The 17,383-nt window shown below is 55.4% G+C and overlaps 1 protein-coding gene across 4 annotated transcripts in view; it reads left to right on the forward strand.

Annotated features, from left to right (window-relative positions):
* The window catches only part of GDPD5 (glycerophosphodiester phosphodiesterase domain containing 5), an 89,368-nt gene that overhangs the window by 49,911 nt on the left and 22,074 nt on the right, over positions 1 to 17,383 (forward strand). For all 4 annotated transcript variants that reach the window (XM_059070816.2, XM_059070818.2, XM_059070817.2 and 1 more), the window contains 3 exons: positions 10,613 to 10,716; positions 14,747 to 14,840; positions 15,491 to 15,550. In XM_059070816.2, coding sequence (XP_058926799.1) covers positions 10,613 to 10,716; positions 14,747 to 14,840; positions 15,491 to 15,550 — 258 coding nt within the window. The remainder of the gene's footprint in view (positions 1 to 10,612; positions 10,717 to 14,746; positions 14,841 to 15,490; positions 15,551 to 17,383) is intronic.

Consider the following 17,383-nt stretch of genomic DNA (forward strand, 5'->3'; position numbering starts at 1 on the left):
TGTTTAAAGGAGAGCTTACAAGGAGAAGAAAGGCAGGACAGGGAGGAGGACTTGGGAAGTTGCCCGACAGAGAGAAAGAGCAGGGACCAGGAGCATTTGGGACAAGTTGGGGAATGGCTTGAATGCCAGGCTAGGCACCCTCAGTGCTTTCCTGGTTAAGAGCTGGCCCCGCGGTACTGGATGGGGATCCTGGGGAGGGAAGAGGGGTGCAGGGGGCCTGGGAAGGAGCCCCCGCCCCGCTGCTCTCCATCCAGGCTGGCCTCCTTCCTTCCTTCCCTCCCTCCCCTCCCCGCCCCTCACATTCCCATCTCCTCCAACCCTCTGCTCACACTGTCCCCTCCCCCCAGGACACACACTTGACAAATAAGGAAACAGCAAACTGAGGACCAGAGAGATGAAATGACCTCCTCTCCTGCCCCTCAACACGGAGGGAGTAGAGGACCCTGGCAGCAGAAGGCTGGCTCACTCGACAGCTAGGAAGGGGAAGCAAAAGCTTTTTATAACTGGGGATAATTAATTGGTTGTTGTCTGTGACTCATTACTCTAATATTGCCAATTAAGGATGGGGTAGGACAGAAGACAGCTCTCAGGCCATCCCCACAGGGGCCCCTGAAGACTCTGCATCTGTGGGAGGCAGCACAGTGTCAAAAGCAGCTTCTTTGTAGCAAGAGGGATATAGGTCAGATGCCTGGAGGAACTTCCAGCCCGAGACATTGAAGGAGACGGTCAGCTCTCTTGCACTTCTATAGTATGTTTGCCTTTTGAAGGGTGTTTTGAGCTTCTTTTGACCCCCTCTGTCTTATGGATGGGGCTCCAGCAAGGGGAAGTGATTTACTCAAGCCGAGGAGTTGAAGGCACGGTTTGCACTGCACCTGCTTGCACCCCCAGTCCCGTGCCCTCTCCCCCGTTCCACACCAAACAGTCTTGTCTGAGATGCATTGGTAACTTACTCAGTCAACAAACCTGTCCTGATACCTGCCTTGTGTCCAGGGGTCACAGGTATATCAAACCTGGTTCCTTCCTCCCTCCCTTGAAGGGCTCCTCAGTGGATGGGGAGCAGATCAGAACTGACATCCAGAGCACCCAGGGTGGTCACTGCCGGGGCCCAGGGACAGCGCAGGCAGGAAAGCTTGCCTGAGCTGGTGTCAGAGAGAGTTAGCCCATCATGTCATGCCAGAGTGGGGAAGGCAGGGGAGCTGCATGTTACAAGAGTGTCCTGTGTTTGGGAACTGAAAGCGATTTGGCCCAGTGCAGCTCTGGTGTTAGGAGGGAGAGCGTGTGGCCAAGGGGACCTGAGCCAGAGGCTGTGCTTGGGAGCCTGCACTCCATCCTGGGAGGTGGGAGCCCAGTTGGACTCGGTCTGTGCAAGGACCACGCTGGTTCAATCACGGAGAATGTGCTGAGGGGCCTTGAGTGGAGGCGGGGACGGCAGGGAGCTAGACAAGAAAGGCTGAGGCCTCAACTAGGGGGAGGGGTCTGCAAAGTAGCAGCAAAGGGAGGGATTCTAGAGACACCTAGACGGTGCATTCAGCAGACTGGCTGTGGAAGAGAATTTTGATGATGCCTCCCGTCATCCCATGATTTCCACCTGGCTGGATGAGGCCATTCCTGGAGTTGGGAAGCCATGCTGTGCCCAGGGGGTGTGTGAGAGGCCGCGCGGTCTCAGGAGTGTCCAGGAATAGCGCAGTGGGGGCGGGTGGAACACAGACAAAATAACCACCCCCCCTCCACCCCACCAGTGCCTACCTCTTTCAATGGGAGCCCCTCCCACCATGGCAGGAAGACACCTGCTGCTGGGAAATCCATCAGCACTCCGTCACCCTTCACCCTCCACACAGCCATCCCGGGATAACCTACCTCACCCGTTCACAGCACTGCCCTTCACTCCGCTGTCCCCTCTGCCTCTCAAGGCTCATCGCAGATCTCTATTCCTCTAAGAAGTGTCCCCTTCAAACAAGAGTCAGGCCTCGTTCCCTGCCTCTCCCCTTCCCCTGGGCTCCCGCAGCAGCTTGGGCCTGGGCTGCCCATGTGAGTCGAGACTTCCTGTTTCTCCTGCTGGACCGTGAGTGTGCTGAAGGCAGGGCCTGGCTCAGAGGAGGACCTCAGGCAAGGAGTGGGAGGATAACTGAGCGGGTGACTTGAAGAGCAAGTGAGGAAGCCAGTGAGGGTGGGGAGGCTGGACGCCCGATGAGCTCCCAGATGAGCACCCGAAGGAGCATTGGGTGGTCTGGAGAGTAGGGGCGCATGTTGCATTCCAGTGCCCCTGGCCGTGGCTGACTGGGAGGGGTGCTGACTCAGCCAAGGGACCTCCCAGGCCACCCTTGGAGGTGGGGTCAGGCTCTGCCAGTGGGAGGAGGAGGGGGTGAGTTTCCCAGCTGGCTCCCGACGTTCTTGTCCTATCAACACCACGTGGGCCTGTGACAGGGCTATGGGGCGGGGAAGAGTGGATCTTGCTCGGGAATCAAGGTGGGCTCCCTGGAGGAAGCAGCCTTTGGAATGGGCTCCAGGGTGTGACTGGAGTCAGCCAGACGCACCTGGCCATTCCTGTCTAAGGGAGCTGCGGCCTGAACTCTACCCTGCCTCCTCCAGTGACTTAGTGTGTGGCCTTAGACAAGGCCAGACCCTTTCTGGGCCTCAGCTTGCTGTGGGTGAGGTGGAGGTACAAATCCACGCCCCAAGGGTACAGTTAGGTAACCAACGTGTCTCATGTCCTGAACAGGACAGACCACTGTTCCAACTTGGGGGAAACGTGTCCTCCCTACACACTTTCAAAGGGATGTGGTGGTCTGGGGGAAAGGGACCTAGCAGGTCAGAGAAGAGCCCTCTGAGCTTCAATTCTCCCACTTCTAAACTGGCGATGATAAGAGCCATTTTATCCTTATAAACCTTGCAGGTTTGCTGTGAGGATAAGAAAATGGGAGATGATATTATTGCATCCATGAGAGAGAGGAGAGGCTGGCAGAAGTTGTTGCAGCACAGGGAGCTAAGGATTTATTGCTGTAATAAAGCCAGGCCGTCGCTGGCTTTCGGGAACCCCCGCACCCCACCTCCTCCTCTCTGAATGGCACTGAGGGGGCCGGGCGTGGTCATGCCACGCTCCAGGGAAGACGAATAAGCGCTTGTTCATGACCTCTGTGACCACCTTGAGTGTCTGCTTAGGGAGCATATATGGGGCATCAGCAAGTGGCTGTGGCCACTCACCACCCCGTGGCCTTGGCCGGGCCCCCTGCAGGGCGCCGGGATAATCCCTCCTAAGGGCCCCCAGCTCTTCTGCTTATGTCTCCCCAAGGGCTGATGCAAGCCACAGGGTGGTCGGGGAAGGACGGGGTGCTCCAGGCTGAGCCTGGCTTCATTCTCCTGCCTAATGAGCCACTCTGAGTGCACCCTGGCAGAAGCAAGGGGAGACAGAGGCCTAATTGCCCAGCTCCCTGTAGCCCAGAAAAATAAATCCAGCCTCTTAGGCTGTCAGGAGCTGGCTGGGGTTGGGGATTTTAATCCTCTTCACTGCTTGGCCCTAATGCTGAGATCCATCTCAAACCTCCCTAGGCTGCCTCCTCCCCCAAATCTCCTGGGTCAGAGCCAGAGTAATCCTGCCAGGGCTGCCCAGCTCTCTCTTCTGGGAGCTCCACACACCTTTCCCAGCTGACATTCACCAGTCTCCCCGTTAGGAACTTGGCGAGGATGAAACAGGCGGATGATTGGAGGAGCCGGTGTGCCTGAGGTGCAGCCTGCAGGTGGACAGACTAGGCAGGGAGGCACCCCTCAATCGCTCTCTAGTCTCTGCAAGGCTGTGTGGTGCTGAGGGCACAGCTGGACTCTGGGGCCTCATAGCAGAGCTGGGACCCCAGGAGTGGCACACAGGGAGCTGAGCTCAGCCACGTGGAAGGAGCTGTGCCAGGCAGAGGCAGCACGCGGGGAAGGGCTGCCTTGGGACAGACTAGAAAACCTAGAAACAACCCACACACATCTGAGAGTGTGCTGTGTGGTAGACAATCATGGAAATCATTGCAAATATCACAAACAGTACAGGGACAGCTGAAGTATCCATCTGGTAAAAGTAAAATTAGATCCCTGTCTCTTACCTCAAATCAAAAGAAATTCCAGATGGATATAATGTATTTTTTTCTTTTTTTAAGCTCCTTTTTTTCTGTTTAGGAAGCACACATTTGTTGAGAAAATTCAAACAACTCGGAAAGATGTAAAGTAAAAAAAATTCTAATCTTCATGCTTTAGAGGAAAGGCTTTAAAACCTCTCTCCATACATGTATACACACATATGGAGCTATAGATAGATAGGTGGATTACAGATTCAAGTGTAAACAAAGAGAAATTATCAGAGTAAAATATGAGTTAAATATATAATCGTGGCCCACCTTCCTTAAACAAGATACCAAAGGCAAAAACCCATAAAGGAAAAGAGGGGTGGATTTGACTGCGTAAAAATTTAAATTTTTTAAACAAAAAGCATGAAAAACAAAATTAAAGTCAACTGATAAAATAAGAGAAAATAGACAATCTATCTGAAAGTTACTACTCTTACATAGAGAAAGCTTTTATAAACCCATAAGAAGCTAGTTGTCCCAAACAAAAGCTGCCAGGCTCTGTGCCTTTGCACCTTCCGCTCCCTCCCTCTGCCCTTACCTTGTCAGCTAAGCCCATTCCAGCAAGCCCATTCCTTTCAGCTTTGCTGCAAGCATCTCCTCCTCCAGGAAGCCCTCCAGACCATCCCTTCCCCCATAACTGGCAGTGTGCTCCTTGGCAGCCCTTGCTTGCCGCATTTGCCACACTCGTTTCTAGGATTGGCGTTGCCTGCTGGCTGGTCAGTTTTCTGTGCAGGTTGATCAGAGGAGAGTCCAAGCCTGATCTGTCTCCCAGTGTCCAGGGCTCAGCACGTGTGTAGAATGACTGGAAGAGAGTGGTGGTACGGATGTGGAAGGGAGCTGCTGGAATTTAGTTTAGTGTGGGGTATGAAGTAGGGGTCTAATTATATATATTTTTTTACCAAATGGATGTTCAGATGTCCCAGTACCATCTGTTGAATTCTCCATCCTTTCTGTACTAATTTACCTGGTATTAATCCTGTGTCCATCCTTCCAGGCCATTCCCTGTCTTTGGGTCTCAGTTTCTCCAGTTCTTAATTGGACCTTTAGAGGATGAGGCAAGATGATCTCTGAAATCTTTTCTAACTCTGAAATTCCAAGGTTCCTGCCCTGGCACTGCCTGTGACTTGCTGTGTGACCTTGGGAAAGGCCTTGCCTCTCTGAGCCGGTTTCCTCCTTGGTCAGACAAGGATAATGTACATGTCCTGCTTCTTGTTGCTTTGGGATAGTTGAAGAAGCTGGAGGCACCCAGAGCTGGGTGTGAATTCTGGCTCCATCATTATGTTTGTCCTTTGTGACCTTGGGCAGCTCACTTCCCCTCTCTGAGCCCTGGTTTCCTCCGACTATTCCGTCTGCTTTGCAGAGCTGTGGAGAGGGCGAGATGTGAAGGAGCAGGTAGAGGGCTCTTAGGACTGCCCCACCCCCAACTCTGTGAAGTGCTCACATAGGGCTCTGTCCTCCGTGGCCAGAGATGTGGGATCTTCTTCCTTCAGCTGTGCTGGCTCCTAGGACTGCAGCCTGCAGAGCTGGGCCTGACCTCTGCATCCCCCTGACCACAGCACCGACCCTGGGCTGGGAGGGGGTGATCTGCTTGGCTGTCTTCATCAGCTGGGGAAATGTGATGTAGAGCAGGGGGTGGGGAAGACTTGATCACTGTCTTCACATAATTAAAGGACTGTCAGACACGAAATGATAATTATAGGAACGATCATGGATTTGGCAACGTACAGCTTACATCTGTAATCCCATTTGAGCCTGGCAGTCCTGTGAGGTAGAGGTGAAGTCATCCTCACTAACAGAGGAGGAAGCTGAGGCTTGAGGTCCTGAGTGATTGGCCTGCAGCCATGTGGCTAGTGGTAGAGGGCGGGGAATGAAAATCCAGCTCTTGATTGCACTCCCCCACGCCCTGGTCTTTTGACCCCAGTGTTCTTGCCCTTTTGCTGGACTTGTTCTCTGTGGTGTCAGAGAACCAGCTGCAGGGTGGCAGCCGAGGAGGCAGAAATCAGCTGCACCTCAGGCAGGGATGGAGGCAAGGACAACAACTTCTGACACCCTGCTGTTGCCAGATGCTTCTGTCCAACACTGCTGTCCCCGTTTTACAGAGCAGGAAGCCGGTGCTCAGGGAGGATAGAGCAATGTCTTCTCCAAGGTCACCCATTTAGTAGGTGGCCAGTCACACCCAGTGTTCCTGGACTCCCAAACACAGCCTGCCTCTATCCGGCTGCTGTCTCAGGGAAGAATTTTCAGCCCAGAGGAGGGCCTGGCAGCACCCAAAGGGACGGTGCCCATCTCTGGAGCTGTGAGGGCAGGAGCAGGGCAAGCTTCTGTCCTGGAGGCTGCAGAGGCGGTCTCTGCCCCGGAGGACAGGCAGGGAACGGGAGTCCAGCGAGACAGCTCTGCCTCTGCCGGTGAACCAGAGGTCATGGCGGCACCAAGGGCAGGGAGGCGGCTCGTGCTCAGGGGCCGTCCTGACGCAGATTTCAGTCTCCAGGGTCAATTCGGGGGACCCAGGGGAGGTGCTCCAGACCCCGGGGGGCCCCAGCAGTGTGAGCAGTGTCTGTGTGTGTTCTGGCCCAGGGCCACGGTCTGGGGTGGGCAAGGGCCCACAGCGGGCAGCACACGGCAGCAGCGGGGCCTCCTCCCACACGTCCTGTGCGGGGCTGGGGCTTGTGGCTGCAGCGCTCTGTGACCCCGTGAGCCCCAGCTGCTAATAGGCTCTCTCTCCACACACACATTCTCCTCTAAATGCAGAAGGCTGGGGGTGGGACAGAGACAAGATGGGTGAGGAGAAGACGTGACAGCCAACAGGAGAAACTGGCATACGGTTGCCCGGTGTGGGGTGGAGGGTCTCGTCTTCCTGGAGGATGGGGGCAAGAGTGGGAGGAGACGGGATGGGGCTGGGCCTCTGGGATTCTCCGCCACAGTCACCCCTGTAACAGGGATGGAGCCCCCTGCCCCACCCGCAGCCAGGGCCCATCCCCTTCCCCAGCTGCTCTCAGCCCTTCTTCCTTGCGCCTTGGCCGTCATCCTGCTCCCAGGCAGCTGCGGGACTGGAAGGAAGGGGCTGTGGTGTCACAATGGGAGCTCCTTCCCTTGGTTCCCTGGGGACCCCAGGCTTCACCTGAGGATAAATCTGGGGTTGGATGATGTCCTTGTCCACTGGTGGCCCTGAGACCTCCCTGCGTCCCCAGCACGTCCACACCTTCTTCTGTTCCTCACATCATGTCTGAGCACCGCCTTGTGATCCGAGGGATGTGGGCCCAAGGTGCACAGAGATGCCTCAGCCATCCCTGCCCTGAAGGAGTCCATAGCCCAGTGAACTGTCCCTTAGTGTGCACCTACTGTGTGCCGCTTGACGTATATCACCTCATTGAACATCAACCCTCCACAGTAGGGGGTGTTATTCCCATTTTATAGGTGAGGAAACTGAGGCTCAGAGGGGTTAAGTAACTCACCCAAGTGGCAGAGCCAGGTCTGTCTCCCTCTTGAGCCTGGGCTCTTTCCACCTCCACAATTCAGAATGTGATTGACAGTCAAGTTGATGGGTACCAAGAGTCTGTGCAGAAGCAGTTAAGAGAGGGAGGTCCTGGGACATCCCTGGTGGTCCAGTGGTTAAGACTTCCACTTCCCCGCCGTACTTCCACTGCTGGGGGGCGTGGGTTCGATCCCTGGTAGGGGAAGTAAGATCCCACATGCCACGCAGCATGGCCAGAAAAAAAAAAAAAGAAAGAAAGAAAAGAAAAAAGAAAAGGAGGTCTTGGGAGCAGGAGGGATGGGAGATCTTCCTGAAGGAGAAGGCGGCTTGGCCTAGGGTGTGGACTCCAGCAAGAGAGGATAAAGGACTCTCAGGGGGCCGAGCTGGGTCTGGGATTAACATGCCTGGGTCCCAGAGGGCAAGGGGCAGGTTTTGCGACAGCTGTTCCGGGCTGGTTCCTAAGGGGGCGGCAGGATTGCCTCCAGCTGGGGCACCTGCGTTCAACCCCACCTCCACTCCTCCCCGACTTGGTCACCTTGTATACCTTGCTCAATCTCTGACTCACCTCCACTCATCCATATTGAGCTCTGTGCAAATTAGCAAAGAGTGCCCCTTCCCCAGGGATCTTGACTGTTATCTGCTCGAAAACTGTCATGACAAATAAGGACATCAATGGTGACCATGATGTGAGTGGCATTTCTTAGTGTTGGCACTTCTTGCTCAGCCGTATGTGGTGGCCCTTCTCTGAGTCTTGGTGTCTTTGTTTGCTCTGAGCTGGGGATAAATACCCAGGCATTGTACAGACGGCGGGAGGTGACGGAGGGCCAGTGGCTCCCCCATCCCTGCCAGCATGGCCGTGGCCTCACAGCCCGCATCTCTGGAGCAGGGCCAGGCTGGCTTGTTGCGGGGTGGAGCTGGCTCAGGCCCCTCTCCTGTAACACACCCTGACAAGGACCATGAGTGCCATTTGGAGCCTCTTTGTCAGTGGAGCTGCTCCCCAGGCTACTTCCTCCCCCGGTTCCTGGCCTTCCCTCCCCTTTCTTCCAGCCCCTGCCATTCAGTTTTTTCCTCTGATTGTTCTTAGAGTGACCTGCCCCCTCCATCCCTACTGTGGATGGGGCCTCTTCATCCCCATGTACAGGCTCCCTGTGGCCATGGGACCTCTGGCTTTCAGCTCCCAGGACTTTCATCTCTGGGTGGCCCCCAGCCCCGGCTCATGCCTGGTTCCAATAATGGGGGTCCTAGTTCTTTGTTGCGATTCCCAGGGGTAGGGAGGGGTGGCAGCCCCTCATTCGTGCCCTGTCCTCCCTGCCCCACTCTCAGGATCCAGCCAAGTGAGGACCGTGGCCCTTAGTGCACAGGACCCCTGTGTGCTGTGGGCCCTCCTGACACCTGCGGTCTTTCTGGCCACCTGTCAGAATTGCCCCCTGGGTCCTGCATCACACATCACCATAGGACATTCCCCACCCCCCAGCACCTGTGGAGGGTTCTCTACCTGCCACTGTCCCTGCAGCTATTTCCGTTCTCTACCTGTCACTGTCCCTGCAGCTATTTCCCTGGTCCCATGGGACTCCATGCTGCTGGCCTGGGACAGGACCCATCATAGGCGGAGGCTTACCCCTCACCGGGGCCCTTCTTAGAACCTTGTCCTCTGGCCAGAGGCCTTGCACCTGCTGAGGCAGAGTGATCTCTGTGGACAGATGGCCACTCACCGCTGCTGGCTCGGGGTTCACAAAAGACCAAGGGCTCCTCTGTAGGGTGATAAGCCCCTGGTGAAATCTCTCCTGGGTGGGCATACTCATGCCAGAGCAGGAGAGAGGATCTTTGCTCACCTGCTATCTCACTATCGAATCTTTCCTAAGTTGCCACCTACCCTGGGAATATGAAGACCACCCAGATCTTCAGGGTGCTTAGTGTAGCAGGGGGGAACGACATATAGAAGGACAGTTCTAGAACTGCAGGGTCTGTGCCTTAACCGACATGCGTGCAACAGTTATGGAAGCTCTGAGGAGATGGGATTTACCCTGCTGGGACAGGGCAGGCCTCAGGGAGGAGGAGGGCTGCCCTATGGACCAGAGGGGGGTTGCTTTCTAGATGGAGCCATCAAGAGGTTAAACTGGGATTAGAACTGTAGCTCCAAGCTGGCTGTCCGGTGCAGGAAGGATCAAAGAAGGCCGGAAAGCTGCGGGGAGCCCGGCAAGGGGCCCGGGAAGTGGCTGGGTGAGAGATGCTGAGCTCCTCCAAGCCCTCCAGCCCCTCAAGGTGGAGGGTGGTCTTGGTTGTCTCCTGCACTGACTTCCCCTCAAGGGCTGTTGTTTGTACTGATGATCTCAGCAGTTTCCCAGAGAGCAGGATGTTCCAAGCTTGTTGTGCTTCTGAGATAAGGGGACGGATGAAAGCAGGGATGAGCCCAAGGGCCCAGCGGAAGTGACTGCAGACCTCTCGGGAAGCAGCAGAGGTGGCGTCAGCACCCCCCATGCCCCCCCCACCCCGCCCAGGAGAGAGAGGCCACCCCTGCTGGGGGTTGTAGAACACCGCATTCCTTCAACTCTAGAGGCTGGGGCACTGCTCTTTAGTCCTCTTCTAACTTGCTGTGTGACTTGGGCAAGTCACTTCACCTCTCTGGGCCTCAGTGTAGCAGGGGGCAGAGGTGAGGAAGAACACCTACTTTTCAGGCGTGTGTGAGGAGGGAAGGAGGTGAGGAATGTGACCCCTCAGACTGCGGATCACCCTCCCAGTGTGAAGGCTTAGGCAGATATGGCCTTTGCTCCTGGAGACTGGTGAACACTGGGAGGGCCTCAGGCTGCAGCACAAAGGGCCCAGCTCTGGCCCCCCACTGTTTTGTGACTTCGGGCTCAGTGATGTTGGATAGGTCCCTTCCCTCTCTGAGCCTCAGGTCCCCACCTGTGTGAAGAGGGCAGTAATCCCTGCCTGGCAGTTGGGGTACAAAGCGGGAGGGGTGGGAACATTGTGGGTGGAGGTGGCCTGAGGGGCTGTCCCTGCCTACTTGACCCCTTTCCTCGTTTGGCCCCTCCAGTGGGAGCGCCTCTGGTTCCTGCTCCTAATCTTCACTTTCGGCCTCACGCTCACCTGGCTGTACTTCTGGTGGGAAGTCCACAACGACTACGATGAATTCAACTGGTGAGTGGGTATCAGGGGGCGGGGGCCTGGGGCCTGGTCATCCGGCAGCTGGGACGGGGGGCTTGGGTTTGAGTCTCTCTGCCAGGCTGGTGCTCAGGGCTCTGCCACCACTGGCCACCAAATCTCTGTATAGCCTTGGGGACACAGTCCTCTGGAGAGAACAGAGGCTTAGTGAGGAGCTGAGACCAGCTGGGGAGAACAGGGAACTCCTTCCTCGTGCTGCTCTCATGAAAATCGGAATGTAAGATGGGGGCAGGGCTCAGCTGGGGGCTGGGACCTCTGGACCCCTTTGTAGACAAAGACTCCAAGGCCCAAAGAGACCAAGGCCTCAGCAGAGAAGGTGTCCCCAGACCCCAGGCCTCCTAACTCCCTGAGCAGGGCCTTGGGCAGGGCTGGTAGGTGGTTCTAGGAAAGCTCAGGGTCCTTTGTGGACAGCAGCCTCGGGTCCGAGGGCAGAGCTGAGGCTGGTACCCGGGTGCACAAGGGCACCTGTTTCTTCCTCACCCCCCACCCCTGCTCCCCCATTGTCTGCCTTTGTTAAACAGTGAAAGGCACAGAGGAGGGGACGTTCCCTCGGTTCTAGTGGGAACTCCCCCATTGACAGGTGTGGAAACTGAGGCCCAAGTTCACACAACCAGTTGGGGGGCAGAGTTGGGGCTTGGCAGCCAGTGCTCCCTGTCCATCCAGTACTGCCTTTTCCTTTTGGTTAGAAGTTCAGGGACTTCCCTTGTGGAGCAGTGGTTAAGAATCCGCCTGCCAATGCAGGGGACACGGGTTCGAGCCCTGGTCGGGGAAGATCCCACATGCCACAGAGCAACTAAGCCCGTGCGCCACAACTACTGATCCTGTGCTCTAGAACCTGCGAGCCGTGACTACTGAGCCCATGTCCCACAAATACTGAAGCCCACACGCCTAGAGCCCATGCTCCGCAACAAGAGACGCCACCACAATGAGAAGCCTGCACACCACAATGAAGCACAGCCCCCGCTCGCCACAACTAGAGAAAGCCCATGTGCAGCAACGAAGACCCAACACAGGGCTTCCCTGGTGGCGCAGTGGTTGAGAATCCGCCTGCCGATGCAGGAGACACGGGTTCGTGCCTCGGTCCGGGAAGATCCCACGTGCCGCGGAGCGGCTGGGCCCGTGAGCCATGGCTGCTGAGCCTGCACGTCCGGAGCCTGTGCTCTGCAACGGGAGAGGCCACGGCAGTGAGAGGCCCACGTACCGCAAAAAAAAAAAAAAAAAAAAAAAAAAAAAAAAAACCAACAAAAAAAAAGACCCAATGCAGCCCAAAATAAATTAATTAATAAATTAATTTAAAAAAAAGAAGTTCAGCTCAGTGTGACCATGGGCACATAAGTGTGAGTCCTCAATAACTGACCTCATCAGGTCTTCCTGAGGATGAAATAAGATGATGGGCATGAGAGGGCTCCAAGCTCACCTAAACCTGAGGGCTGCTTCCTGGGAGGCCAAATATCCAGCTGGTGGCCATTATGTTAGAATTTAGGATATCTGGACTCTGGGCTTCTGATGGGCTGTGGTTCTAGGATTTTGTGATGATCCTAAGATTCGGTTCATGCAGCCTGAGCATCCACTCCCCTCTGCATGGCATTAGGCTGTGCTTCTGTTATTAATGAGCTCAATAAAGGACCGGCTGCCGTCCCGCCGCAGCCCAGCAAGATGAGCCGGAGCCCCAGCCGAGTCCCAGAGGTGGCCCCTGGCCTTTATTAAATGCCATAAATCAATTATTCATCCTTCAGGTATCCAAAGCACAGGCACTGCTGTGGGCAAATGGGAACATTCTCTGCTGGCCCTTGACTGTAGACCCTGGACAGTTCTGCTGAACTGCAGGTCTGCTACCCAGGTGATGGTCTATCCCCAACATGTACAGAGGAGAAGCTAAGGCCCAGAGAGGGGTAGGACTCAACCAGGGCCACACAACCATTTGGTGCCAAATGCACATACTGGGGACAGTCGAGGAGACTGAGGCTCAGAGAGGTTAAATAGCCTTTCCAAAGTCACACAGCAAGATGCAGTCAGATCTGGGACAGGGACTTGAACCTTCCTGACTGTATCATGCTGTCCACGGAGCTACCCCACTCTGCCCAGAGGGTGAGCTCCCTGTCACTGGGCAGCTCAAGCAGAGGCGAGATGCCTGCCCTGTCGAAGAGGCTGCAGAGGGAAGGGCTGCCTGGGGCTTAGGGATGGCCTGAGGACCTGCAGCTCCCTCACCCTGTCACCTCAGTTTCTTGGAGTTGGTGCTGGGATTCAGGAGCCCCTGGCCCGGTCCTCAGGGTCTAGAGAGTCTCCGGGGATAGCTCATGAAGCAAGAGAAGGTGAGTGAGACCGAGGTGGTCAGGGCTAGACAGGGAAAGCCAGGAAGGGACCATCCGGGCTGTTGCCGTCCAGGGGGGGCTCCCTGCCAAAAGGGAGAGACAAGTGGATCCAGAACACTTTGCAGGAGTAGTCGCTAGGGCCGGGGCCTGCCCTTCTTTGGGCCTCAGTTTCCCCAACAGATTTTCCACTGGGATCTGAGGGTGAGGGCCAGGGGAGGGCAGATGCCCCATAGTGTCCTCCTGGTGTCCCCTCCCAGCCCCCTGCCCAGGCCCAAGATGGCAGCAGGCCTGAAGCTGCCTGGCGCCGGCTCAGTTTCTCTGACGACCGTGTGCAAGTTGCTGCCTTCTCTGAGCCTCAGTTTCTCCAATTATACAGGGAGCATATGGGTGGTTAAGTCTTCCTGGAGAGCAACTAAGCAGCATCTATCAGGAGCCTTAAAAAGTTAACTCCCTTTGGCCCTGTAATCCTATTTGTAGGAGTCTATCCTGAGGAAATAATAATACAGAAAGGTATGTGCAAAAAAAAACACCTGTTAATTTATGATAGTGAATAATTGGAAAGTATTAATTGTCTGTAGTAGGAAGTTTGCTTCATATGGTACATTAATTCAATAGAAGACCACGTGACTATTTTAAAAAAATCACATTTCCTCAGGATTTTATTGACTTCAGTAAATGCTTGTGTTAATAAGAAGCAGAGAATTGAGTACTTACCATGTTCCTCACCTCACTTCATCCTCAGGAAACACTATGAAGGGCACTTTGTTATCCCCATCCTGTAGGTGAGGAAACTAAGGCTCAGGGAAGTCAGGTATTACATTTCATCAATCCTAAGACCTCATCTTTTCACATGTTAACATAGAAATTGAGATGAACGTCACAATCAATGGCATCTTAGATTCAGGGGAGACTGTCACCTCCACAGAGTCCTGCAAGCCAGGGGATTTGAATCTGCGTGTGCCTCCCTCCAACACCTGAACTCTGACTGCTGTGCTGTACGCAGCAGGGGCCCGGCTTTGCTGTTTACACAAATATATAAGTGGGGGTGGGGGGCTTCCCTGGTGACGCAGTGGTTAAGAATCTGCCTGTCAGTGCAGGGGACACGGGTTCAAGCCCTGGTCCGGGAAGATCCCACATGCCGCGGAGCAACTAAGCCCGTGCGCCACAACTACTGAGCCTGCGAGCCACAACTACTGAAGCCCGTGTGCCTAGAGCCCATGCTCTGCAACAAGAGAAGCCACCGCAGTGAAAAGCTGAGCACCACAACGAAGAGTAGCCCCTGCTTGCCGCAACTAGAGAAAGCCAGCATGCAGCAACGAAGACCCAACGCAGCCATAAATAAATAAACAAACAATAAATGTATAAAATAGCAGCCTTCTTAAAAAAAAAAAAAAATATATATATATATATAAGCAGAGGGGGGAACCCACTGGAAGGAGTCAGCAAAGTTTTGGTGATGGTTACTTCTGTGCAGTAGAATTAAGGGGAATTGTCTTCTTGTTTATGCTTCTTGGCATGCCCAGATGTCCCCCATGAGCTATCCAGAGGCTGACCTATGACCAGGGAGACAATGACCTCCTCACTGAGTGGGCAGGGCCGGGTCACTGAGCAGGCCGCGTGAGAGCTGGCCGCCCCAAGGGAGCGTCCTGGCTCCCTGGTGGAGGTGTGACCCTTGCCCCTTCTCCTCCTGGCAGGTACCTCTACAACCGCATGGGCTACTGGAGCGACTGGTCCGTGCCCATTCTCATGACCACAGCAGCCGCCTTCACTTATGTTGCAGGCCTCCAGGTACGTGGGGCTGTCTCAGAGGGCAGGTGGCCCTGTGCCCAGGGAAAGGGAGACCTGGCCTGTGCTGGGCTGATGGAGGGGCCCGCCCTGGTCTGAGGAGGGCAGCTGGCTTTTCTCCTGGCTTCTGGGGCTTGGTTCCTTCAAGGAGGGAGGTCCTCTTGCTTTGCCCCATCCTGGCATGTTTTCCTCCGACCCCATGGAGCATCCCACTGTTAGGCCCCACTGTAGACTTCCTCTTCCAGGAACTTCTGCTTTGGTTCCTGCTCCCAATACGTTACTCCCTCAGACTCAGGTTAGTCCCTAGGCTGGACTGGGGCATCCTGGGGGACAAGGCTGAAGTCTGCTTCAGAATCCTGGAGCCTGGAACTCCCAAAACATTAATTAGGCAGTCCAAGTGAAGCAGGGCCCAGTGACCTCTTGAGGGAAAAAATCCTAGAGGAGGAGGAGCCTGGAGGTCTGGAATCATCTGGGTGGAGGCCAGGCTTGGGCTCGGCTGGGCAGGGCTGGGCATTCCCATCGCCTTCAGGGAGGTTTGCTGACTGGCTGAGCCAGGCCCAGAGAGCAGTGGGGAGCAGGGTGTCTGGGGAACTGGCAGAAACCTCCAGGTCACACCTGGTGCCTGACTCTAGCCCTGTGGGCCTCCTGTTCAGGTCCTGGCACTATGTCACATTGCCGTGGGGCAGCAGATGAACCTGCACTGGCTGCACAAGGTAAGGGCTGCCTCCGTGGGGGCTTAGGGAGGAGCGGGGAGGCCGGACGCCACAGCAGCAGCGGGAGAACCTGGACACATCTTCCCTCTCCTGCATCATGATTATAATTGTTCTAGTAGCTAACACTGAGAACTCACTGTGTGCTCAGCACTGTTCTCGGGGTCTAGACTGTATTAACTCATTTAACTCTCACAGCAGCCCTGCGATGTTAGGTACTGTTATGATCCCATTTTGCAGTTGGAAAAACTGAGGTACAAAGAGGTTAAGTAACTCACCCAAGGTCTCCCACTTAATAAGTGGAGGGTCCAGGATCTTAGCTCTGTAGCCGTGTGCTTAACCAGCACAGGTCACAGCTACGGCCCTCTGGCTGGCTCTGCCTTCAGTCTCACCCTCTCCTCTTCAGTGAGCTCATTTAAAAACTCTGATCCAGTGATATTTCTCCCAATTTAAAGCCCTTCCCACCACTTCCATTGCTCCCAGGGTGATCCAAATTCCCCCACCCGGCATTAAGGCTCTGCGTGACTTGGCCCCAGCTGAGGTCTCCCAACTGCTCTCATGGGACTGTCACCCTCAGCTTCTGCCACATGAGACATCTCAGGCCCTCCCAGCATGTCTGCCTTTTCTCTGCTTTACCCCTTCACTCCTCCCTTTCTCTCTCTTTTGGACCCTTCCTTGGTTCTCCTCCCCACCTACACAAGACTTCTCAGGCTCCCCCAGCGCCCTCAGGCTCCCCTGCCACAGTCCTGACATCTCATTGTCCATTTCCATCTGGCTCCCTGACCCCAGCCCTTCCTGGTCCGGGAGCTCCGTGCAGGCCAGAACTGACTTTCCATCTCCGTGTCCCTGGTGCCCCACGCGGGACTGGTCCCAAAGCAAAGAGGCTTCATACATTCCAGAGCCTTGGCTCTCTTGCTTACTGTTTGTGGCACGCATGGTGCTGAATACATGTGGCTGATGCCTGCTCTTTCTAAGGGCCTAGCGGGCGCAGGGGTGGCGCAGAGCTGACCAAGAGAGAGCCTCTCCCTCCCAGGAACACCTGGGCCTTGGAGGAAAGGACGGGCCACCTCTTTTCCTAGAGCCTGACTCAGAGTGAGCATGCCATTTAGGAAGGGGCAGAAATGTCCAGAAATAACCACGAGCCCATGAGATGGGTCCAGAGTGACTCTGAGGGGAGGTGCTCACTTCCAGCTAGAAAGATACGAAGCAGGAACCGGAAGAAGGACGTGGTGAGCTCCAGTTGGGCTTCGTGGAGAGGGAGGTGCCTGTGGGCCTCCAGGGGGGCCTCTGAGATCTGGAACTGAGGAGTTAGACCCGGGGGACTGAAATCTTGGAGGGATGAAGAGCAGTGAGCCATGGGACTTCCCTGGTGGGTAAGAATCTGCCTGCCAATGCAGGCGACACAGGTTCGATCCCTGGTCCGGGAAGATCCCACATGCCGCGGAGCAACTAAGCCCGTGCACCACAACCACTGAGCCTGTGCTCTAGAGCCCGCGAGCCACAACTACTGAAGCCCACGCGCCTAGAGCCCACGCACCGCAACGAAGAGCAGACCCCACTCGCCAGAGAAAGGCCACACACAGCAACAAAGACCCAACGCAGCCAAAAAAAAAAAAAAAAAAAAAGCAGTGAGCTGCCTCTGGTCCCCTCCCACCTTCTTCCTGCTTGTCACTCTTTCCTAAGATCTCCTCTGGGCTTCTGAAGTCCCCTCTGTGAGGGACTTTCTTCTCCCAGCTATAAAGTTGACACTTTGAAAGAACTGCACCCGCTGGCACCCCAGGTGTGGCTAGCGCACACCGCAGCCACCTCCTCCAGGGCATGCCTGGCTCTCAGCAG

The sequence above is a fragment of the Kogia breviceps genome, chromosome 7 (assembly GCF_026419965.1).
Source record: "Kogia breviceps isolate mKogBre1 chromosome 7, mKogBre1 haplotype 1, whole genome shotgun sequence".
Classification (NCBI taxonomy): domain Eukaryota; kingdom Metazoa; phylum Chordata; class Mammalia; order Artiodactyla; family Physeteridae; genus Kogia; species Kogia breviceps.